The 25,612-nt window shown below is 38.7% G+C and overlaps 1 protein-coding gene across 1 annotated transcript in view; it reads right to left on the bottom strand.

Annotated features, from left to right (window-relative positions):
- Positions 1–23,522, bottom strand: part of LOC136884065 (uncharacterized) — a 100,180-nt gene extending 76,658 nt beyond the window's left edge. Inside the window, exon 1 of the mRNA XM_067156090.2 lies at positions 23,050–23,522. Coding sequence (XP_067012191.2) covers positions 23,050–23,330 — 281 coding nt within the window. The 5' untranslated portion in view covers positions 23,331–23,522. The remainder of the gene's footprint in view (positions 1–23,049) is intronic.
- Positions 23,523–25,612: the final 2,090 nt, after the last annotated feature.

A 25,612-nucleotide genomic window follows, 5' to 3' on the forward strand; every position in this document is an offset into this window, starting at 1 on the left:
TTCACAAAGATATCTCTAACTTTACAAAAATTCGTGAAATCAGTTTTCACCATATTTGCGACAAATAATAATGTTTTTGTCAACTAAATATTATTAAAGGTTCTAAGTCATTGGGAAGAAATATAATTTTGCTTTGTAGTAGTATAAAACTGAAATATGTACCAATTTATCTTATCATAGTCAAGCCAGTTGTATCTAGTGAAGAACAGAGGAAATTCGACACTAATTTTAAACACGTACTGCTGTTAATATGAGGAGCTTCATCTTTGAGTGGTTCTAAAAATTACCTCTTAAAATTTTTGAGTAGAAGCCCTTTTCACATGCATTAGGTACGGAGAATTGAAAGGCCTGAAATTTCAATTTTGGTACTTAGGACCATTTTTTTCTTCTTCCTTGCGTTTATCCCTCTACTTGCAAGGTCCGCTTTTCTGAAATTCGCTTTCCATCGCTTCCGACCATTATCGTCAATTGGAGTAATGCCTACAAAGTACTCCCATAGTGCATCAAGCCGTTCCCAAGTTCGACGTCCCTCAGGGTTCAAATCTAGGCCCGTTTTAAATTATATTTTTCAATTGTGTCTTACACACTAGGAAAGTTATTATAAATTCTAACCTTCGAGCTTTTAAAAACGATGTACGAGTGTATTAGTCCAGTAAAACTGAAATGAGTATGTTACCTGGTAATACTGATGCTTACATGGCCCGTACGTTTAGATTCTACAATAATGAGGGTTTCAATATAAGAATGCTTTACCGTTCGAGCTGTAGTGGTGGCTCGCTGTATGCTGGCACAGCGTTCTGAGGGGGAGTTGAAGACGATATTTAGCTAAATTGAGATGTTCTATCACAGCGTGTGTGCGTGAGATGTAACAGAGAGGGCCTCAAAAGGATCAGGGATGAATCTGGTAGAAGTATTCCTCGTGAAGTGTCGAGATTTTCTTCTGAAGGCGCGAAGCAAAGTTTCACCTTGTTTTCTTGACGTGGAATAAGCCCACATCAAGTCTACAAGTATCTTATACCCTGTGGGATGAGAAATGTAGGCAGAGATGTTTGATACAAATTTTTCAACCCTTTGATGTGTCCACTACAGAGAAACACGATCCACTACGACATGAACTGCTCAACTTACACAGACACCCACTGGAGTATCTGGTGTCCATACACCTTGTTTGCCACGGGCTGGATGGATTTCTTCATCAAAGGGGAACAAGATCCGTTAATAATCATCCTTGCAGGAAGTGGATTATAAGAAATGACAGTTCACAATTTTTAAAATACAGTATTCACGATTAGCATTCAATTACGAATGTAATTATTTATCCACAGAATGAAAATCGTTTTACTTTGTAGGTATTATTATTTTAGCGATTAGAGATAGTTCATCGTTTGTATGATCTAGAGTGGGTAGAGAAAATCCTACATTCAATATTTAAAATAAAAATGAAATATTTCTTTACGACGATGGTGATGCTTATTATAATTAATTTAAATGTTTAGAAAAGATAGAGAAAATTCTTGAGGAAAATCCCAGCGCCTAGGAAATTGGGACACGTATTTCGACTGTGACCAAATGCGTAATTATACAGAAAGACAGATAAAAAAAAATTATTTAAAAAAGTAGACTTCGTTTCTACGGACACATCAAAGGAACGCCATCAAGGAGAACAGTTGGGAGATTTGTGTGATACATGGAGAGCAGGAAGAGACAAATTAATTGCTTTGGAGGAGTATAGGAGGACATGAGGAAAAGAACATAGCGCAGGATTTAAGGATGACCATCAATAAAGTTACGGGATTCCCAGATCAATCGATCAACCGAGATCACACGAATAAGACACACACTGACAACACCTGGTCGCTGACACATAAATGAACCCATTCTGGAAGGATGAGGAAATACAGGACTGATCGAAACAAGAGCCAATATTGATCGATGCTTGACGTGTAGATGCTAACAGCGACAAAATAATAATAATAATCCTAATATTTTATACACAAATGTTAATTTCCGTTTCAAATTTTCTTTTGATTCCAACGCAAATGCTTCAAATTTATATTTTACACCACATATACTATTAATATGCTCAATATTGCATGTCTCCATCACAGGTAGAAAGCAAAGTCATATTATTCACCGACCATCAAATGCCTCTGAATGAACGAAATATATACATTTCCTGCATTCATAAGTAGCGTTAGCAAACTTCCTCATTTTGGGTGTTAAATTGACTTCTCGCCTAGAGTTCATGAGTAACAAATGACAAATGAACATTTAAGATATAATGTATTGCTACAAAATAAGTTTATAAAACATTTCAACACTTATTAAGGTATAGCAAAATATTTTAATATAAAGTACTTTTGCATTTGTTCATAATACTCACCAATAATTAGTAGCAACATAAAAAATATTGAAAAAATCAAGAATTAAGTTTCCGTAAGGAAACGATAATTTAACTTCATCGACTGCAGTGTAACACCTTTCCAAGACTCTGGTGGCTAGAACACAGTTGAGACACCAATAGAACCCTCCCGTGTAAGAAAATACAGTGACTGTGTACTAAGGGAAGCATTTATATCCACTTGCATACATTTATACAGTTCATTATTCCAAATGACTAAAGAGCTTGATTGCTTTTAACATTCATATTATACATGCAAAATAAAAAGTAAATGATAGAATCGAGTGATGTTCTTTTAGGAACGAAGAAGGTAATCCTGCTGTTAAAAACACGTTTTATATTTCCGGGCATTTTCTGATAAATTGTTTTATATAAATAGAGCCTAGATTGTTAGGCGGTGGAGTGGGTAACAAAGATATTCTATCAGAAAAAGGCCTATGCAATGAGATTTGCATAAATATTAGGGGTACGTTATATCAAAACTCCTGCAATTTATGTTACCCTTGCTACATCATGGAAGAGAGGGTAGGTAGACTCTTATTACTAACCAAATTATTTATCCTGTTACTGCTTAGAAATTCGAGTTCTATTTATTAATAAAGTAGCTGTTAACCACGGATTCGCTTGCGAGGATTTCGTAAGTTGATAAGAATTAATTGCTCCTCGGTACTGCACAATCTCTTTTTAAACCACGTTTGTGGCATTGGGGGCTAAGATGACCAGGCTACTGGCAGAGCTAAATGTGGAACATGCGACATGGAACTCTACACGTGAGAAACTGTCCTCTTTAAAGGCAAAAAAAAAAAAGAGTTTCTTTATTTCTAAAGGAGATTCCGAATACCAAATTTTACGTCTGTAAATATTAGCTTTTGAGATATAAGTATCCTCATCAAGAAAATTCAACTCCTTCAGTTCTTTTCGATCTCCAGATTAAGTTGATTATCCGAAAACAAAATGTACGTGTTTGTTTTATTTTTAAAGGGGTTTACAGATACCAATTTTCACGTCTGTAACATGTTACGTTTATGACATGTACTGTAAATATACTCATTCTAAAAACTGCCCCACTCCTTGGCTGAGTGGTCAGCATTCAGGTCTTCGGTTCACAGGGTTTCGGGTTCAATTCCGGTCTGGATCGGGATTTTAATCGCGTTTGATTAATTTATCTGGCTCGAGGATAGGTTGTTTGTGTTTGTACCAACACTGTTCTCGTCATATTCACTTAACACACCACATTACCAACCACAACAGGAACACGAAATAGTAATTACATCCCTACGCACGAGGTTGGTGTCAGGAAGGTCAACCAGTCATAAAACAGGGTCAAATATACATGTGTAAACCAGTTCGCACCCGCGACCAAACAGGTGTGGGAAAAGCGGTAGAAGAAGAAGAAGATACTCATTTTAAACATTCACAAGCTTTTTTATTACTTCGCCCCCTTTGTGGATTTTCGAAAGAAAAAAGTGCTCATTTATTTTTAAAAGAGATTCCAAGTACCAGTTTTTACATCTGTAACATCTTCAGTTTCTGAGATATATATACCCTCATATAAAGAATTCAACTCCTTTCTCCCCCCACCCCTACCCACTGCCCTCACCCATTAAGTGGATTTTCTGAAAACAAAAAATTGTGTTCTCTTATTTTTAAAGGACATTCCAAACACCAATTTTTATGTCTGTAACATGCTAGATTTTTGTGATGTATTCTAGATAATCTCGCTGCTGTAAGAATACTGGAGCTGACGTTGCCATGTTTACGGCAGTTCATTTCTTGATCCGATTCCTACAGCAGAGGTAGTGTGGTGTCAATATCTCCATAACGCTTAGTTTTAGGGCCTTAAAAAATGGTTTTCTGGCCCGTAGGGCTTACTGAGTTTTGTTCATTGCGTCAAGGGGCATAAATTGAGATTTGCTAGTTGCTTTACGTCGCACCGACACAGATAGGTCTTATGGCGACGATTGGACGGGAATTTTTTTTTTGCTAGGGGCTGTACGTCGCGCCGACACAGATAGGTCTTATGGTGACGATGGGATAGGAAAGGCCTGGGAGTTGGAAGGAAGCGGCCGTGGCCTTAATTAAGGTACAGCCCCAGCATTTGCCTGGTGTGAAAATGGGAAACCACGGAAAACCACTTTCAGGGATGCCGACAGTGGGGTTCGAACCTACTGGCCGCACTTAAGCGACTGCAGCTATCGAGCTCGGTAATTGAGATTTGCCTCGTCCTTGTACGACAAATTCGGTATTTCGCCGATATTAGCCTAGTATTTTTATATCTCCCCCCGTGCCCCCCTCGAATTGTTTTGAAAATTAAATACAGCTTATGTCCCTCAGGGATAATGAATATTTACATTATTAAAATGATATCTAGAATCTGTCCAGTAGTTCCTGAGATTAGCCATTGCATACAAAGAAACTTTACTTCTTTATATACGGATTAGTATGCGGAGCCTTGTCAGAAGCATGAGAAGTCAATGTACAGTTGTTTTCCATGTCAGGGGTGATTTTATTGTGGTTCAGTTTCCAATTTAAAACGTAAAATATTAGTTATTAACTGAATCGAAACTCAAAATAAATGACTTCAAATTTAACGCAATTTTATCCAATCACGACCATACAATCTGTCTTCGTTATGATGAATAAGAGGTAGAATTTATAGCCAAGTGTTAGCACAGTATAATTGCTATTTATTATTCTAAACTTAAGCTGTAATAGAGAAATTAACATACCAACAAACGTTCCACGCAAAGTTTGCCGGCATCTAAATTAGGAGTGCTTAAAATCGCAGGCTGCACATTCTAAATGAGCCTGAATTATGCACGCTGCAAATAGGACACAACTTCCTCTGCACGAGAAAATCCCTGGGTGTAAATATTCACCCAGGACCATAGTTTAACTATTTTTCCGTCGATATTACAACGTCCACCGCAGCCTCGTTTAAACCTAATCTTCAACACCCGCAGCAACGCTCAACTGTTTTAATCTCCCAGTGGAATCTCATTTCAATTGTTCTGGTTTCAAATAAATGCCAGTTGGTTACAGAAAGCGTCACGCGAAAGAAATGTTAGTTCGTTCATGCCCGGTATTAATGCCCAATAATTATGAAATGTAATGACCTACTGATTTTAGTTAGTTCATTCAATACTGCTGAGATAGATCGGTCGCATAAGATATTCTATTTCTTAAATTTGGTTGTCGTACTGGCATAATGGTTAATATATGGGGAATGATTATTCACATGAAGCCATTGAATAGTAAATAATCTGTAAGGGTTGGCACTAGTTCACAACTGCACATCTACTTGTTTGAACCACTGGATCATCTACTAAATTTTCAGCTACATATGGGGACCACGAAGAACAGAGGATGGTCAATTCAGAAGACGGTCAAACCAAGAACTCTATATCAAGATAGAGAAAATCTCGGACGTCATACGGAAAAGAAGGAGCGTGTTATCCTGACACATCCTGAGAATGGACCAAGAGAGGTTAACACTGCAAATAATACAGTTTCTTGTGAACAAGAGAACCAAAGTTCGCTGGATCCAAGAGGAACAAGGGGTTCTAGAAGAAATAGAATACAGGAACCAGATTTATACAACAGACTATTATTATTATATAGCAATAAAATTATACATAATATTCAATATATACACAATAAAAAACAATGTCCAACTCTTGAATCCATTGTAGTGTTTCCAAACTTGGTGATAGGAAGTCTTCCAGTCTACCCGGAGAAGCTCGTAGTTGACATTCGCTTACAGTTTGGGGAAGAGTCCGGCGTGTGGCTCCACAATCACATTCTGGAGATGGTACAAAGATCCACTTGTAGAGAGACTCCCTGTACCTTCCATGACGTATCCTTATCCTGCTCAGTCCTGACCAAGTTGCAAACATTCTGCTCTCTTCAGCCTTAGCACTGGTTTCCTCTAATGGCAGTTATTCTTTTCCAGTCTGGCTTAATAGCACGTTTCCGAATTATATTGACCTACAATTGAATACCAGCATCGTCTTATATCTGGCACCATCAAACCAACTCCAGTCCACTGTTGTATGGAATAATGCCAATTGACTCACGAAGATCCAGTGCTCTTATTCGAGAGTAAAACAAGATCTGCAAGAATCATCTGCTACCTGTTCTAAACGACACACAAGCTCTTAGTCTCCAAAGACTGAAATGACGACACCAACTCCAGTACTTTGGAGCAGTGGAAATACCGCTTGAATAACTCTCCTGACTTGCCCCTGCATAACACCTTCAGAGGGAAAATAGTTTCTAACTGATCCCACCTGCCGCGTGCAACTTAGTCCAGACAACAGAGTGAATTTTTAAAAAAATCAGACTTGCACAGGTTTTCAGGACGGAACTAGGCTCAGAACAAAATCATCATGGACACAAGAGCGAAGAAGTTTGCAAAGTATGAGAATTAATGAATGAATACTGGACAAGGAGAAAGGCGAGAACCAAACGAAGTTGATACGCATTAACGTGGTCATCAGATGGTTAAAACTAAAAGTAAAAGAAAAGTGGAAAGAAAGATGCTAAACATCGAATACAAAGTTCAGGAAAACATCTTTAATTCAGTACTAAGGGACACAGGGAGTGAGTTTTCTAATGTCTTTAGTTATTATCCTATTTTAATGTAATTCGGTATACTACACGTGTGAGTTACTATATATACTATACTGCAAAGTTTTATACTCGTATTTTTAATAGGTTTTGAGATATTGATAAAATATTATTCAAATTATGCAACTTTTCAAAATACCCCCTGCACAATACTAAGAAAGTTAGTACACTTATTAAATTATTTTCTGATGTGTTGTTCCCGTACAAATTCATGTAAGCATTCATTTTAACAGTTTTATATTACTTACTGTGATATAGTAAATTTTCTGATACAAATTTTTCTCAAAATAATAATAATATTTTTTGAAGTTTGAAATGTTTTTCTGAGCAATCCACTTGTTCAACAGCAAAACTAATACTTGCAGTTGTAGAACATGCATCAGAGGAGATACATAAGCATTTACAGCTCATTTGCACTAAAACTGGAGTGCAAGGAGGAAATTTTATCTTCAAAAATAGAAATAGGAGAAAAATGCATTTTTATAAAAACAAGCAGTTTTTACAGTATGGAGCAGAAATTTGAGGAATGGATGGAATTGTAGCATTAGATTTAGTTGTAAGTAAATGTGTCAAAATAATTAGGGGATTGCTAAAATGCACTGCAAAAAGTGGAGTGATATTGATATCTTTTTGAACGAACAATTTAATATTGGTTGAAGCTGAAGACGGGGGTAGGAGGCGAAATTCTAAGGATAGCATACCAGCATCAAATGGAACATTAAAATGTGGGTTTCCGGGTCGATGGAGTGAATAAACTCCTAGATGGCACAGGAATGGAGTACAACTGGGCAGCAATTTATCAAGGAATGATATAGGACTGTGTAAGAAGATGGTCCAAAGAGTGAAAGATATTGGAAAACATACAATAACGACAGAATGTTACAGCAAGGGAACACCTGTTGAATTTTGTAAAATAAGTCAAAAGATGGCAATAAGAACGGAAATGGTAATACGAAGGGAAATGGGAGTGATGATTTGGTGGCTTATGGGAGTGTTCAGGAATAAATATGTAGGACAAAAATGAGCAGAAACGATGCATTCTTTGCAATGAAGATATGGACGTAGCACACGTATCAAAAGATTGCAAAGAAACAGGAAGGTTGGGAGCAAAATATATAGATGGCAAGTAGATAAGTAAAATCCAAAATGAACATGAAGTTAACACACTTTTTAGCTTATTAAACAGAGAATGGATGATACCTGGAAGAATATTAAAAAACCATGTGAGTAAACAAATCAAGATGATGTGAAAACAGAGAAAATATGTGTAGCTAGTAGCACGGATATGCTTGCGGGGGTATCCTAGACTAGTATTCTCCTTTGGGTCATCAGTCCGTAGAGGGGTTTGATGCACCTCTCCATGACATCCTATCATGTGTTAACTTTTAATTTATACGTAACTATTACATCCTACACCTAATAATAATATTATTTGCTTTAAGTAACACAAACTACTTCAAGTATTTTCGGAGACGCCGAGGTGCCGAAATTTAGTCCCGTGGGTATTGTTTCTAGTGCCAGTAAACCTGCCGACAGGATGCTGACGTATTTGAGCACCAGGTTCAAGCCTGTTAAGTAGCGATCAGAAGGTCAGCGCCTCAATCATCTGAGCCACTAAGCCCGGCCATCCTACATCTACTATAACCTCTTTGTGATGTTCAGATCTTTGTCTATCCGTGTCAATTTTATTGCCTACATTTCTCTCAGAAATTAACTGACCAAGACCTGTCCCTTCTTCTGGTCGAATTCAGCCAAACCGTTCTCCACTTATCAATTCGACCCAGTATAACTTCATTTGTGATTCTATCTACCCATTTCATCTTCAGAATTATTCTGTAACACCACATTTCAAAGGCTTCTTTTATTTTTTCCTTTGTGAGATATTTATCGTCCATGTTTCACTTGCATACAATGCCACGCTCTAAGCGAAAGTATTCAAAACCCTTTCTATTTCCTATATCAATGTTCGAAGTGAGCAAATTTCTTTTCTTAAGAAAGCTCTTCCTTGCTTGTGCTAGTCTGCATTGTATGTCTTCCTTACTTCTATCATATGACGTAGTTAAAATATAGGAAGTATATCCAAAACTAAGTTTATACAATTATGGGAATACTGTGTAATAGCAAATATATATTTAAAAATGTATTAGTTTGCTTTGTTGGATTTTCTTAAATATTGTGTATTGTAAGCAACTACGTAACTATGTATTAATTATGATGCAGACTGACGCAAGGAAGGAAGGCATTTCTTAAGGAAACAAATTTGGTTTACTTTGAGCATTGATATAGGAACTAGAAATATATTTTTGAAGACTTTCATCTGGAGCGTGGCATTGTATGGAAGTGGAACGTGGACGATAATTAACTCAGAGAGAAAGAGAATAGAACCTTTTAAAATGCAGTATTACAGAAGAATGCTGAAGGTGAGATGGGTAGATTGAATCACGAATTGGTGAGAGGAGATCTGTTTGGCTAAATTTGACGAGAAGAAGAGATATAATTATAGGACACATCTTAAGACACGCATGATTTGTTCAGTTGGTTTTGGAGGGAAGTTTGGGAGGTAAGAGCGGTAAGGGTATTCCAAGTTACGGATACGACAAGCAGATTAGAGCAGATGTAGGTTGTAGTAATTATGTAGAAATGAAAAGCCTTGCACAGTATAGGGTGATATGGAAGGCTGCATCAAACTAGTCTACTAATTTTTGACTCAGTCATGAATATTGAAATGTGTATGTAACAAGCCGAGTTACGATGCTGATGAAATATAAGTTATACTGTATTAACACTTCGAATATTTGTTCAGTTCAATTGCTATATGCTTGAAAGCCTGCTGATTACGGGAAGAAGCGTGAGTTGCAAAATGTATTCTCTCACTCTTTATTCTTCAATTTCTAGACCGGGTCCGCTATCTCACCGTTAAATATGTCCGCAATTGTTCTCATATACGCTGAGTGAACATCAAAATAAACTTACGCAACCGTGAAAATGGTCCTCGGTGTTCTTCCATTTTTCACGCGCCAGGCAAATACTGGGGCTGTACTTAACTAAGGCCACGGCCACTTTCTTCGCTCTCCTAGCGCTTTTCTGTCCCGTCGTCGCATAAGAACTACTTCGGTCGGTATGTCGTAAAGCAACGTAAAGAAAAAACTTACCGAGTGAACCAGCCATGCGGTTAGTGCCCCGCAGCTGTGAGCTTGTGTTCGGGTGATAGTTCGTCAGGACCAAAAACGGTTTCTTGTGGTTTCACATTTTCACGCCAGGCAAATGCTGGGGTTGTACCTTAATTAAGGCCACGGCCGCTTCCTTTCCACTCCTAGCCCTCTCCTGTCCCTTTGTCGCCATTATACCCATTCAAGTTTGTGCGACGTAAAGCAGAATTGAAAAAAAAAAAAACTAAAATAAAAATTTCTTCCGATCCTGATAGAAATCTCTGACCTGACCGGGAATCGAACGAGTATCCTCCAAACAGGATGAAATATGTGGTAGATTCCAGATTTAAATTGCGAGGTAAGGTTATGTAATGAACCGCGGAAATTAATCAAAATGAATTACAATATTAAAAATTAAAATATTGTCTTTTAAATCGTTCTGGACCAGTCGAACTCACTGGCTGAATGGTCATCATAGAGGCCTTCGTTTCAGATGGCCCGGGTTCGATTCCCGGCCAGGTCCGGAAATTTAATCGCCTTTGATTAATTCTTCTGACTCGGGGGCTGGGTGTTTGTATTTGTCCAAATACTTTCCTCTTCATAATCAGACAACACCGTGCACTACCAACCACCACAGAAATACGCAATAGTGAATAAATCCCTCCATTAGGGTTGGCGTCAGGAAGGGCATCGGCCGTTAAACAGGGCCAAATCCACATATGCGTTCCCACACGTGTGGGACAAGCGGGAGGAAAAGAAATAACAAGAAATTGTTCTGGAACACTTTATAGTTACTCTGTGACTCTTAATAAGAGGGGAATTTGAGTGGGAGGATTCTCTCCATCAAATGAAGAGAAAGAGAGAAAGAGAGAGAGAGAGAGAGAGAGAGAGAGAGAGAGCGAGAGATGGCGGTGGTACTTTGGAACACTCGTGGCGAGGCTGACTCTTGTGTGGGATATCGTAAAATATTGCTCGAGCATTAACTGCATTTCACTCGACTGTCCTAGATGTAAATGTGAGAGGGCTTTTGGCGAGATAATGAGAGTGCCTGTGAAAAGTCGTTGCAAAGCATGGAATTAGTACCCTCCCCACTATTTTTATTTTACTGGGCTTGTTCAGGTTTACAGGGGCGAGGATCCGCTATCGAATGTTCTGTACAGCTTATCCCTTGACATGTGTGATGAAAGAGTGCGGACAAAAAGGTGAGCGAAAGAAAGAAAGAAAGAAAGAAAGAAAGAAAGAAAGAAAGAAAGAAAGAAAGAAATCAATCAATCAATCAATCAATCAATCAATCAATCAATCAATCAATCAATCAATCAATCAATCAATCAATCAATCAATCAATCAATCAATCAATCAATCAATCAATCAATCAATCAATCAATCAATCAATCAATCAATCAATCAATCAATCAATCAATCAATCAATCAATCAATCAATCAATCAATCAATCAATCAATCAATCAATCAATCAATCAATCAATCAATCAATCAATCAATCAATCAATCAATCAATCAATCAATCAATCAATCAATCAATCAATCAATCAATCAATCAATCAATCAATCAATCAATAAATAAATAAATAAATAAATAAATAAATAAATAAATAAATAAATAAATAAATAAATTGTAATTCGTGTATAATCTTCGTGCAGCAACAGCAGCTATCACAACGCCGCTGCATGGCTCCATGGCAAAATGTTTAGCGTGCTGGAATTTGGTCACAGGGGTTCGATCCCCGGCAGCGTCGGGAATTTTAACCATCATTGGTTAATTTCGCTGGCACGGGTTCTGGGTGTATGTGTTGTTTTCATCATAATTTCATCCTCATCACGACGCGCAGCTCACCTAACGGACGTCAAATCATGATATGTTTTCCGGATTAGAACACGAAGTAAATTTCTCTTCCTTCGGCAGTGTTAATATATTTTGAACAGCTTCTAGACTTAAAAGGAAATCTTCCTGGTTGTGTTGCAAACAGCCAAGCTCACGGGGAGGAGGAAAATGATGTTGGTGAAATTACGCTTGAGGAAGTGGAGAGGATGGTAAATAAACTCCATTGTGATAAAGCAGCGGGAATAGATGAAATTAAATCTGAAATGGTGAAGTATAGTGGGAAGGCAGGGATGAAACGGCTTCATAGCGTAGTAAAATTAGCATGGAGTGTTGGTAAGCTACCTTCAGATTGGACAAAAGGAGTAATTGCACCTATCTATAAGCAAGGGAACAGGAAAGACTGCAACAACTATCGAGATATTTAATTGATTAGTGTACCAGGCAAGGTGTTCACTGGCATCTTGGAAGAGAGGGTGCGATCAGTCGTTGAGAGGAAGTTGGATGAAAACCAGTGTGGTTTCAGCCCACAGAGGGGCTGTCAGGATCAGATTTTCAGTATGCGCCAGATAATTGAAAAATGCCACGAGAGGAACAGGCAGTTGTGTTTATGTTTCGTAGATCTAGAACAAGCATATTATAGGGTACCGAGGGAAAAGATGTTCGCCATACTGGAGAAGTATGGAATTAAAGGGAGAGTATTAAAATCAATAAAGGCATTTATGTTGACAACTGCGCTTCAGTGAGAATTGATGGTTGAATGAGTTCTTGGTTCAGGGTACTTACAGGAGTTAGACAAGGCTGTAACCTTTCACCTTTGCTGTTCGTAGTTTACATGGATCATCTGCTGAAAGGTATAAAATGGCAAGGAGGGATTCAGTTAGGTGGAAATGTACTAAGCAGTCTAGCCTATGCTGACGACTTGGTCCTAATGGCAGATTGTCCCGAAAGCCTGCAGTCTAATATCTTAGAACTTGAAAATAGGTGCAATGAGTATGGTATGAAAATTAGCCACTCGAAGACTAAATTGATGTCAGGAGGTAAGAAATCCAACAGAATTGAATTTCAGATTGGTGATTAGGTTGTGTGTTCTCCCAGGATGGTAATATAATAAGTTAGATTGAATCAAGGTGTAGTACAGCTAATGCAGTGAGCTGGCAGTTGCGATCAACAGTATTTAGTAAGAAGGAAGTCAGCTCCCAGACGAAAATATCTTTACATCGGTCTGTTTTCAGACCAACTTTGCTTTATGGGAGCGAAAGCTGGGTGAACTCAGGATATCTTATTCATAAGTTAGAAATAACAAACATGGAAGTAGCGAGAATGGTTGCTGATACAAACAGGTGGGAACAATGGCAGAAGGGTACTCGGAATGAGGAGATAAAGGCTAAGTTAGGAATGAACTCGGTGGATGAAGCTGTACGCATAAACCGGCTGCGATGGTGGTGTCATGTGAGGCGGATGGAGGAGGATAGGTTAGCTAGGAGAATAATGTACTCTGTTATGGAGGGTAAGAGAAGTAGAGGGAGACCAAGATGACGATAGTTAGACTCACTTTCTAACGATTTATAGATAAGAGGTATAGAATAAAATGAGGCCACAGCACTAGCTGCAAATAGAGGATTGTGGCCACGTTTAGTAAATTCACAGAGGCTTTCAGACTGAACGCTGAAAGGCATAACGGTCTATAATGATAATGTATGTATGTATGTTTGTATGTGTGTATGTATGTATGTATGCTAGTTTTACGATCTCTCTTTATAGTCTAATACCTCCAACATAAACATGCCTTTCCGTCCACCAAAATTGCGTCTTTCTTACATCCAAATAACGTAAAATGGTTGCCTGGTCACGATGCCATTTTTCGTGATCGCAAAATTATCGATACTAATTTCAGACAGAACTCCAGTCCATAAACAAATCCATGTTAAAATAGTCAAGCATATTGTGTTTTTTCATTTACTTTTCACTCCACTGCATCGTGATGCAACCCAACGTACAGCGGTGTATGTATATGAAGCATCCTGTACGCTATACAAAGCAAAGTTATAGGAAATAAACTGTTGTTGTAAAAAATAATGCTGTTAGTTCAGGAGTGAACCTCTTGTGATCTCATTGCATACACGCCAGGTCTCTACAAATTACTGCCGGTTTCGAAGCTGGACAGTTTCCTATAATATTCTATGGAGAATAAGGCACTGATGTTCGGAGTGTATCAATAGTTCCTATCAACAAAGGATACAAGAAACCACTGTTAACGAATAATCACGTGTAATTGTTCAGGGTAGTTGGTGAGTGTTTACTGTTCCCAGTGAGCCGCAACGCGAACCAGCTGATTACAAGAGCCAGACAGAGCAAACACTTAACTAGTCAATTTCCATTACAGCAGAAATGAGTATGTGTTCACCGACTTGATGGCGTTAGTGGACTTACCTCAGTGTTTCCTTTCGATCTGTACTTCAAGATAATGGAGTTGCGCTTATGGAAACAAAACATACAATTTACGTGCAGGCGAGAGGAGGCGTGGAATTGGAGCACAGGATAGAGCACACCCTGCTCACGGTTGGGCCGTGGTAAATCAAATTCTGTAAGAAGACACTCAAGGTGGTGTTCAAAGGTTGGAATCCAATTCCTAGGGTCATACAATGACCTTCCTGAGAGTATATGAGCGTGAGGGCAAACGTCATGGCAATATTTTCCGCACGAACGTGGGATCTACCAAACAAATGAAAATACAGGATGTCCGAAAAGTCCGTTAACAATTGACGCTATAATACTTCACAGAGTATTGGAGGTAGAGAGGTAATGTTTGACTCACATGATTGGCATGGCATGCAGTTTTATTGACTCCAACATAAAGTACACAAAATGAACAACAAATGGCATAAACATGGAGGTTTAGCAAAAAACGATATTATTTATGAAACATGCTGAACATATCGACCGCCATTCATCAACAATACCTGTAGTTGCGGAACAATCTTGTGAACAGCACTGTACAGCACATCCGAACTTATGGTGAGAAATTGCTGTCGGATGTTGCCTTTTAGCATCCCTAATGAGGTTGGACGATCGCGGTAGACTTCAGCTCACCCCACAACCAATAATCACATGGATTGAGGTCGGTTGACCGGCGAGGCCAAATGTGAGATGACGCGATTGCAGGCGCATCTGACGCCCTGTCTCAGAACAACTCCTTTTAGACCGTACAAGAGCCTCATGCGCATCACTGACGTGTCAATAAAACCAAATGGCATGCCTTGCATGTGTGGACATTTGTACCTGACGTGTTGCTGTCCAGCGCCATCTCTTGGCCTGTTTGTGCACTCGTTGTTGGTATCAATAAAACCCCATGTCATGCCAGGTATGTGTGGACATTTGTACATGACGTGTTGCTGTCCAGCGCCATCTCTTGGCCTGTTTGTGCACTCGTTGTTGGTATCAATAAAACCCCATGTCATGCTAGGCATGTGTGGGCATTTGTAGGTGACGTGTTGTTGTTTGGCTGCATCAAGGTTCCATGAGACGTTGGGTGGAAGGTTGCATTCCAATGGATGGCGGTCACACTTAGCACATGCTGTGAAGTGTAAATCAAAGACATGGTGACCATTCATGGTAATGGCTGTTCATGTTATTTAATTCATCAGTCCATAGATTGGTTTGATGCAGCTTTCCATGCCAACTTATCCTGTGCTATCCTTCTCATTTCTATGTAACTGTTGCGTACTATATCCGCTCTAATCTGCCTCTATCCTCCGTAAATTATTGGAACATCCTGATCATTGATAGTACAGTAGTTGTAGTGGGCCATAACTCCGAAGTAATCGAGTTTGCGACCAATATATATAGGAATTTTATTCCTTCATACGTTGCGTGCAGCCCAGTCTGTAAATATTGGAACATTTTTCAAGGACACCCTATAGATGTCTGAACGGAATTGATTGTCTGTCATGATAAAGGGGATGTAAAGTGAAACGGGTTATTCCCTTTGTCAACACGATTGTCTTCGTAACAGAACGTGACGCTCCATCAATATGTGCCATATCTAATAAAATCCACGAGGGGTGGATAAGCTCATATGGTTGCAACTAGACAGTGTCAGCGCATTTTACACTAAGTTGTAGCATCACAGGTTTGGTGTAGATAACTTCTCATCATCACTAGAATTCCCTTCAACTTTCTCAAGAGACGTAAAGTGTATAGCGAGTTCTGAAACACTTCTAGAAACTTTATTTCGAAATTACATTCACGTCCCGTTCTGAGGTACTTCAACAATTCTCATCTCATCATTATTAATTTATTCGCAAAGGAAAGTGGTAATAAACTCAATTTACTTTCTGAATTCTGTTTATGGTCAAAGGCAACAAATTGACAAACGTTATACGAAAATATTTTCCGTGCAACGTTCATTGAGGAATTTCTATGATCACTTTTAGATGCAGACCCTTCATGCCCTGATGAAGGCCAACAAAATTTTGTGGAAATCTCGGTTTTGTGTTAGTAATAAAAACGTGGCTTCAATCCAGTTAAACTTACTTTTTTTATTTTAACGTAAAGCCTTCTTCAGACCTGCCCAAGGTGGAATTCGAACCCAGTATCTTCCGTCACAGCTGGGCGACTTGAAACGCACTGCAAACTCACTCGGTAACAACATTACTTTGAAGAAATGTAGCAATTGCATCAATTCCTGTCTCAATGATATGTAAAACAAGTTAAATATACATTTTGTTTATTAGTCTTCTAGATAAACAGAACGTCGTCAAGTTGTTTTCCCTAAACCATTTAAAATACACAACTGAACTTAAGCACGAAACATGAGCACTGTGGGCTTAAAATTCTATCTCTAGGTCGTTTGGAAAGGGTTCCTTGTTACTAAGTAATAATAATAATAATAATCCTCATCGTCATCAAATTAAATGCAAGTACTAAATGGGTAGAAGAAACAAGAAAAGACAAGGAGGAAGTTGGCATCAATCCAAAAGGAATTCTTAATAGAGTACGTTTCGAGCTAAAATATATAAATTCAAGGGGTTCCAGGAAAAAACAAAACGGAATGTCCAAGAACATATTGTCAGAAGGGAGGATGAGAGGCCGCAGAGAAATGATGAAGTAGTTCTGGAAGGAGAAAAAAGACTAAGTAGCAAGTCAATTGTTTACAGTGGTTCAAAATAGTCCAAAATCGAATAAATAATAATAATAATAATAATAATAATAATAATAATAATAACAGGCTGACAAAGAAAATTCTAAATCTAGCTCTAATCCTGAAAATCCGCAACAATTGGTTAGCAGAAATTCATGAAGATCTACAAGAAATGGATATTGAGGACGAAACCATTCAAGATAGAATGAAATTTAGAAGCTTAGTAAACAAACATACATTTTCAGAGAAACCAACAAGAAAAAATACAGGCTGGACAGAAACACGCAGAAAGGAACACAGTGCAAAAATGAAGAGATATTGGGAAGAAAAGAAGAAGAAGAAGAAGAAACATTGTGCAAATTAAGTTCAAACGCGCTCCACAGTTGGGCACAACGAATAAAAAATTAATAATAATAATAATAATAATTGATATCTATTAATAAAAGTACTACCGAGCTCGATAGCTGCAGTCGCTTAAGTGCGGCCAGTATCCATTATTCGGGAGATAGTAGGTTCGAATCCTACTATCGGCAGCCCTGAAGATGGTTTTCCGTGGTTTCCCATTTTCACACCAGGCAAATGCTGGGGCTGTACCTTAATTAAGGCCACGGTCACTTCCTTCCCACTCCAAGCCCTTTCCTGTCCCATCGTCACCATAAGAACTATCTGTGTCGGTGCGACGTAAAGCAACTAGCAAAAAAAAAAAAGAAATAAGTCCCTCCTAGAACTGCAAAATCCGACACTATACTACAGTCATCAAACCCGAAGCTCTGTGCGATTCAAAAACTCTCAATCTCCAACACAAAACACTAAAAGGACCATTAGAAGCGAAAGAACATAAAATAATGAGAATAATCGTAGGACCGAGAATAAAAAGATGGAGTGTGAAAATATATAAGAGAATCTCTAACATTACAGATACAATGCGAATGCCAAGCATACAATTAATGTGGCATTTAGAAAGAATGGACTCAAGCAGACGGGCACACAGAATTCATTAAGAATAAAACCACTAAATCAAATTGGTTCATACAGACAGAGAAACATCTGAAAGAATTAGGATCACCAAATCTACTGTCTGCCTCCGTAGCGTAACGGTTAGTGTTATTAGCTGCCGTCCTCGGGGGCCCGGGTTCGATTCCCGGTACTGCCAGAATTTCAAGAATGGCAGGATGGCTGGTATATGGTTGAAATGGTACATGCAGCTCACATCCAATGGGGGTGTGCCTGAAAAGAGCTGCACCACCTCGGGATGAGGACACGAGTTTACTATTTTACCAAATCTTTTTTTTGCTAGTTGTTTTACGTCGCACCGACACAGATAGGTCTTACGGTGACGATGGGACAGGAAGGGGCTAGGAGTGGGAAGGAAGCGGCCGTGGCCTTAATTAAGGTACAGCCCTAGCATTTGCCTGGTGTGAAAATGGGAAACCACGGAAAACCATTTTCAGGGCTGCCGACAGTGGGGTTCGAACCTACTATCTCCCGAATACTGGATACTGGCCGCACTTAAGCGACTGCAGCTATCGAGCTCGGTATTACCAAATCTACTGGACCGAGAAGAAATGAGAAAAACCACACTCATGCGGGGTTTTGAGGATGATCAAAGAAAGTCTAACCTACATGTTTGGTCCCTGCAACAAAAACACATCCGTTCACTACGTATGAAGGCAAACTAACCTAAATGAAAAATCAGCAAATGTTGATTCCGTGTGGTTCTAAGTGATACATTCGTGTTGAAGAAGAAAAGAATTGGTGATATTGTTATTTAATCAAACTCCGGAGAATATCTGGAGAAATTTCTGAATTATCTGGGCACAGTCTTGGAGAGGGGGTACAAGATAAGAATACATAAATCCAAACAAAAGCAAAAACACCAGGGAATAAACAACACAGCCTTCACTTGAACAGGTGAACGAATTATCACTCTACACACGTATCGAGTCTTCCGCTTTCCTAATTTGCAAATCAATATTCAGCCATTTTATTGCAAGAAAATACCCATATAAGGCAACCACTGTTTGTAGTCAATGTAGGAATGTGATTCAATAACACCGCTCAGTGTAGAAAGATTGTACGTTTGAGAACCTATATTTCGTAAATTAGCTTTCTTCCGGTTCAAGTTCTCTTGCAGAAGTACCACTTCGTCATATCAAGACCTCTACTATACAGGTTAATTTGAAATAGCTCCTTTCCAGAAATACACTTTTCTACTGTCTGAGTACACAAAGCAAAGCAAATCCCCGCTACGAAAATCTTTGAAGCAGCGGGAGGTAAATCCTTTCATAATTCGTAAGCTCGGTACTGAGTGGGATTGACCGGTAAGCCTAACTTTCATCACCGTTGCTCTCCAGAAATCAAACTGTTATATATTTCTGTTGTATACTGGGTTAACATCGGAATTATGAACCTGTCCAGAAGTAGAAATATTTCTAAATGTTTCGACTTCTGAATAAGAAACCAAAACCATATCCCTCCTGGTGAACGCCGTTTTTGACAAAGTCATCCTAACCGTATCTAGATCTAAATTGTATATCAGTATGTAATTAGAAATTCCTAACCACATTATATAGTCGACTTACTAGGACAGATATCACGATAACAGAATTACAACATGCTAATTCCTAACGGTCGGATACTCGCTGTAATGGATTCGAATGCAAATGTATTTACTCATATGATAAGAGGGTTGCCTGAATGACAGGCGCTCTCAATGTCGCGCGACCCAGCATGTACACTTTGTAACTGAAGTGTTTCGAAATACTTGCAAATCGATTCTGAACAACAAAATGGTACTGATAACAATATTTTACTATAGAATTTTACTTGAAATATGTGGCAAATTAAAAAAAATGAGCCTTGGTGAATCCAGATACCCCAGAAGTAATTGGGATAATGTGAAGAAAGAAAGTATTCTGATGCCTACCCGTGTACTAGCAAACAGCTAACTTGATGAACAAGTACAGCTTAGATTTCATATCGGGACAACTATCAATGGGTTGGATGAATTTTGCTGAGTTTCTCCACTGGTTAAGCCTTAGATGGTACTTCCAGAAAAAGGAAGTAAAGGTTTCTATGTTTCATTATTTCGCCAGAAATTGCGATAAAGTGGTATTCGGTTTCTCGGCAATCTTCATTCAAGGAAAGAAGTTGGCAATCATTTTTAGGTACGAATTAAAATCAGGATTATATTACCCTCGCAGAATAGAAAACTTGCTTCTAAACATTTCGAATTGTTATTATAATAAAATGATAGAATGATGCTCAATTTTTCAGTTAATACAGATGTTGAAAGACACAATAAGATCGGAAGTTTATCTTGAAAATGTGTTCAATACTCTTTTGGAATCGTACCTTGGTCTTGGAACAGCGTTCAGTACCGTGTGAAGGTTTTATTGAAATTAGTATTTCTTGATTAAATATTCCTGCACACGATTGCAGATATATCAGTGTTGTGTTATGAGTTCTGCGGCTAAGATTTTATTACCTTTCACATGTAAATACTAAGTGTGCGCTAGGAATTTTTGTGTTTCAACACTGTACGCCACGGAGTGTGGAATGGCCATTTCATTACCCTTCGAGGAAACGAAAATTTCTTCTAATTTTCATTCCAAAAGATCGACCGACATACCACCACTTATATACAGGAAACAAAACATGACATCCACATGGTGCTACAGACCTAACGGGTGACCAGCAGGCTTTGCAGATCGGTATCACTATTCAAATAGATAGTGATAAATACATCCTCAACTGATAAAGCAAACATTTATGGGCGGGAACTGAACCCAGGATCTCCTGATAAGGATGAGGGGCCGACACTGATTCTTAAAAGAAGCTGTAAATTGTTCTTTTCGGAATACTTTCATGCACATAAGCGCGTAGACCCGATAATGGTTCATTTTCGTCTTCAAATAACTACAGCAAAAATTCACACAGCCATTAGCTAATTCAAAAACATACTAACATGAATCCTAAGATAAGATTCTGAACGTTGAGCGTGATAGTGGAGTGAAATAGTTTCTTTCTCTTCCACAATTTCGAATACAGGTCATTGTATACGAGATATTCTGAAATGAAATCATGCCTCATATAGTTCGAATTCCATACTAACCCTGAGGTCTGCTGTCATTTACTACGAGGCAAAAAATTGTCAAAACTAGGAACTTGCCGTCTGGATTGGTGGATTTTTTAATCAGCCATTTATGTTCACAACTGGCAGGGTTAGTGGCTCAGACCCTTGAGGCGCTGATGTTAACACCAACGTGGCAGTTTCGAACCCGGCTCAGTCCGGTGGTATTTTAAGGTGCTCAAATTCGTTTTGGTTGATTTACTGGTACGTAAAAGAGAGCCTGCGGTACTAAATTTCGGCACCTCGGCGTCACCCAAAATCGTAAATGTGCTTAGTAGGACATGAAGCAAATAACATTATTATTGTTGACAATTGGACTGTAGTGAAAATTGATGGCAGAATGAGTTCCTGTTTTAAGGTACTTGCAGAGATTAAACAAGGCTGTCTTTCAACTTTGTTGTTCGTAGTTAACATGATTCAATTACTGAATGTTATAAACTTGCTGGGGGGGGGGGGGAGAATTCATTTTCGTGGAAATGTAATAACCAGTTTGTTCTACACCAACGTCTTGGTCTTAATAGCAGTTTGTGCTAAAAAAAACATGCAAAATAATATCTTGGGACTTGAAAATATGTATCATGAGTATTACCCGAATATTAGTCTTACCACGACTGAATGCTGTCAGTCGGTAAGAATCCTAAGAATATTGAACGTCAGTTTGGAATTACAAAGCACGAACAGGTAGGATATGTTTTCTCCCAGGATGGAGTACAGTAAATGAGATTGAATCAAGGTAAAGCAAGGCTAATGCAGCGAGCTCGAATTGTGACAAACAGTATTCTGTAAGAAGAAAGCCAGTTCCAAACGAAACTAACTTAACACTGATCTGTTTCAGGACCAACTTTGTTTTACGGAAGTGCAAGCTAGGTGGACTCAGGATATCTTATTCATAGGTTAGAAGAAACAGGCATGAAAAAGGTGAGTATGATTGCTGATAAAAGCAGGTGGGAACAATGGAAGGAGGGCAATCGGAATGAGGACATAAAGACTAAGTTAGGAATGAACTCGATTGATGTGGGTGTTCGCAAAATTCGGCTTCGTTGGGTGGGTCATATGGGGCGAATGGAGGGGGATACGTTACCTAGGAGAAGAATGGGTACTGTTATGGAGGGTAGGGGAAGTAAACGGAGACAAAGACGATGGATTGTTAGACTCAGTTTCTAGTGATTTAAATTAATAGATATAGAACCAAGCGAGGCCACAGAAGTATTTAAAAACAGGGAATTGTGGCGCCGATTAGTAAATTCACAGAGGCTTGCAGACTGAACACTGAAAGGGATAACAATCTATAATACAAAACGTTGCTCCGAGATCAATTTCCTGCGTTGAAGCCGTTCATTTCGGCCTAATCTATTCCAATGAAATTTATCAAACCTATGAATGAAATCATTCCTTTAAAAAAACCTCTTGGGTGTCACACAAACATTGCTCTAGAGTGTACTGCTACAAACACTGGTATAACACAGACTAACAAAAGTGATACGTAGTTGACGCTGTTGTGTGGGTTTTCAAGGACTATGGCTACGGTAACCACTACGAGCATCTGAAAAAAATCGACTTTTTGCTCATTGCTGAAATTTTCAAAATACCGATACCAATATTTGTTTAAAGTGATAGACTAACGAAACACTTCGAAAAGTACAAATAATTGATACACCATTTTTTTAAATTTCGAATGAATGACATGACCGAACATTCCAAAAAAAAAAAAAATTGCCATGCTAATTAAAAATTTCGGTCATCAAATGTTTATTTACCTGTCTCTCACGTTGAAGACGCCCCCACTGCCAGGATCAATCTGCAGAAGAGACGCAACCGTGTCTGCGCCTTTGTAAACATTGATGATCCAGAACTGGGCGGAATAAGTATCGCGGTTCGAATCTGGTGTTGTATTAATGGCCAAGCCGTGGAATGCCACTTGTGCTTTTCTTGCACGTTCTTCGACACTGACCTGCTTCCAACTGTCCAACAGCTGAATGCAGGAATGACTTAAACCGATCAGCACTGCTGAAGTTATTAAAATCACTCGAACACTCATTGTTTTGTTAGTAATGGACTTTTATTTCCAGGTGAGATTCGTTGTTACGTGAACGGAACACTAATTTCCAATGTTTGTTTTACTTTTTCATTGTATTCGGGTTAGTTAAGATACTCTCGTTGGGGTAATAAGTGAGAAAGAGCGGTCAAAACACGCGGGAAAACACGAGTTGAGGTTATGTCACTCGCACTGTAAATCCCATCAAGAACACAGCGACCGGACAACTGAAGGGCGGACTACAGCAGCCTGCCGCCTGGATGGTGGGGCGGGGGAAGTGAGGGTGGGGCGGGGAGGAGAAGAGAAGGGCGCTTTGCACATTGCGCAATCCTCGTCGAAACCCGGCCGCTAGAGAGCATATTTTATTACTACAAAACCGCGATAAAATAAAGCTTTCAAATATACTACCACAAAAAATAAAATTATTCCATGACGGCCTTCCTAATGAAGTGTTTGCCCTGGATGAAAGAGAATGTCTATATCAGGGTTTAGTTCGATAAATGAATAGTTAACAAGGGTTCTATTTACTTTCTAGTACTGGCTCATCAATTACGCCAACTGTTTGAGAATTCTAAATATTGTAGTACTTAACTTTCTTCCATCAGAATTATACGACTATTGGGGATAATTACGCACCAATAATTGCGAACCCTCCTCCAGCATCCAGGCTTATTTATTTATTTATTTATTTATGTATTTATTTATTTATTCATTTTTATTTATTTATTTATTTATTTATTTATTTATTTATTTATTTATTTATTTATTTATTTATTTATTTATTATTCATCGTTAGGGCCACTAAGGACCGCCAAATCTCAACTGTTTATCTTTTTGCGGGCCTATAAGATTTTCATCCTATTGGAGCGTGCTTTCTTTATTATTTTACTAATAATAATATTAATAATAATAATAATAATAATAATAATAATAATAATAATAATAATGTTTTCTGCTTTACGTCCCACTAACTACTTTTATGGTCTTCGGAGACGCCGAGGTGCCGGAATTTAGTCCCGCAGGAGTTCTTATACGTTCCAGTAAATCTGCCCACACGAGGCTGACGTATTTGAGCACCTTCAAATACCACCGGACTGAGCCAGGATAGAACCTGCCAAGTTGGGGTCGGAAGGCCAGCGCCTCAACCGTCTGAGCCACTCAGCCCGGCTCTTTCTTAGTTTGATACCTCTTATGTCTATCTTCAGAATCTGGTGAAATTACGTTCTTCGACTTCTACACTTCAACTCGTACAACTTTTCAGGCTCCATTAAACGAAGAGGCCTTGCAGTCATTGATAGGAAAACTAACAAAGGCGTGTCAGATGAGAGTGGAATGAAATGTAGTTCAAAGAGGGTGGTAAAGAAAAAACAAAAGGCACTATGAGCCTTGCTTTCCTGACTTAGAACACAAATAATAATAATAATAATAATAATAATAATAATAATAATAATAATAATAATAATAATAATAATAATAATAATAATAATAATAATAATAATAATAATAATAATAATAATAATAATAATAAATACATCGCAATTGGGAAATATCACGGTGGCTATGGTCACTTACGGTAATGTAATAATAACCTTAAAATTAAAACGGAATTACTCACCACCACCACCACCACCACCACCACCACCACCACCACCACTACCACCACAACCGCCAACACCCTATTGCTCTTCTTCACTTCCTCCTCACGATCATTCAACCTCTCTTGAACTACTGCTCTCCGACTTGGACAACAGCCTCCCCCTCCAATACTAAGCAGTTAGACAGAGCAGTGTCCTTCTTTGCTGCAATTGTAAGGAACAGAAACCCCAAGCTCAGAAATCTGTCTACGCAGCAGATATTAATGGCAATTAATATGTCACCGCTGAACATTAGGCGACAGGTAGCTGACCTGAGTTTCCTCCACGGGATCTTAAATGGGCATTACCGCTCGAAACATCTTGTCTCACTCTTCTCTCTCCGTGTTCCTTCCCGCTCCACCAGAACCAAAGATTTTCTCCACATTCCCCACACTCAGCATTCAATACTTCAACGATCTTTCCTAATCCGCCTCCCAACACTCTTTAACAATATTAATAGGAGACAAGAGCTTGATATAGCATCAAATGAAAGCATAATCGAGAGAGGTGTAAATAGTCTCTTAAAGGTAAGTTGATGTGAAGGGGTTATACCATCATCTTGACCCACGACGACTTGGCTATGAACATGGACATTTTCATGGTTTTCGATCTGGACAGTTGTTATTAGTAGGCTGTGCACCTGATCTTGTT

Source organism: Anabrus simplex, chromosome 12 (assembly GCF_040414725.1).
Source record: "Anabrus simplex isolate iqAnaSimp1 chromosome 12, ASM4041472v1, whole genome shotgun sequence".
NCBI lineage: Eukaryota > Metazoa > Arthropoda > Insecta > Orthoptera > Tettigoniidae > Anabrus > Anabrus simplex.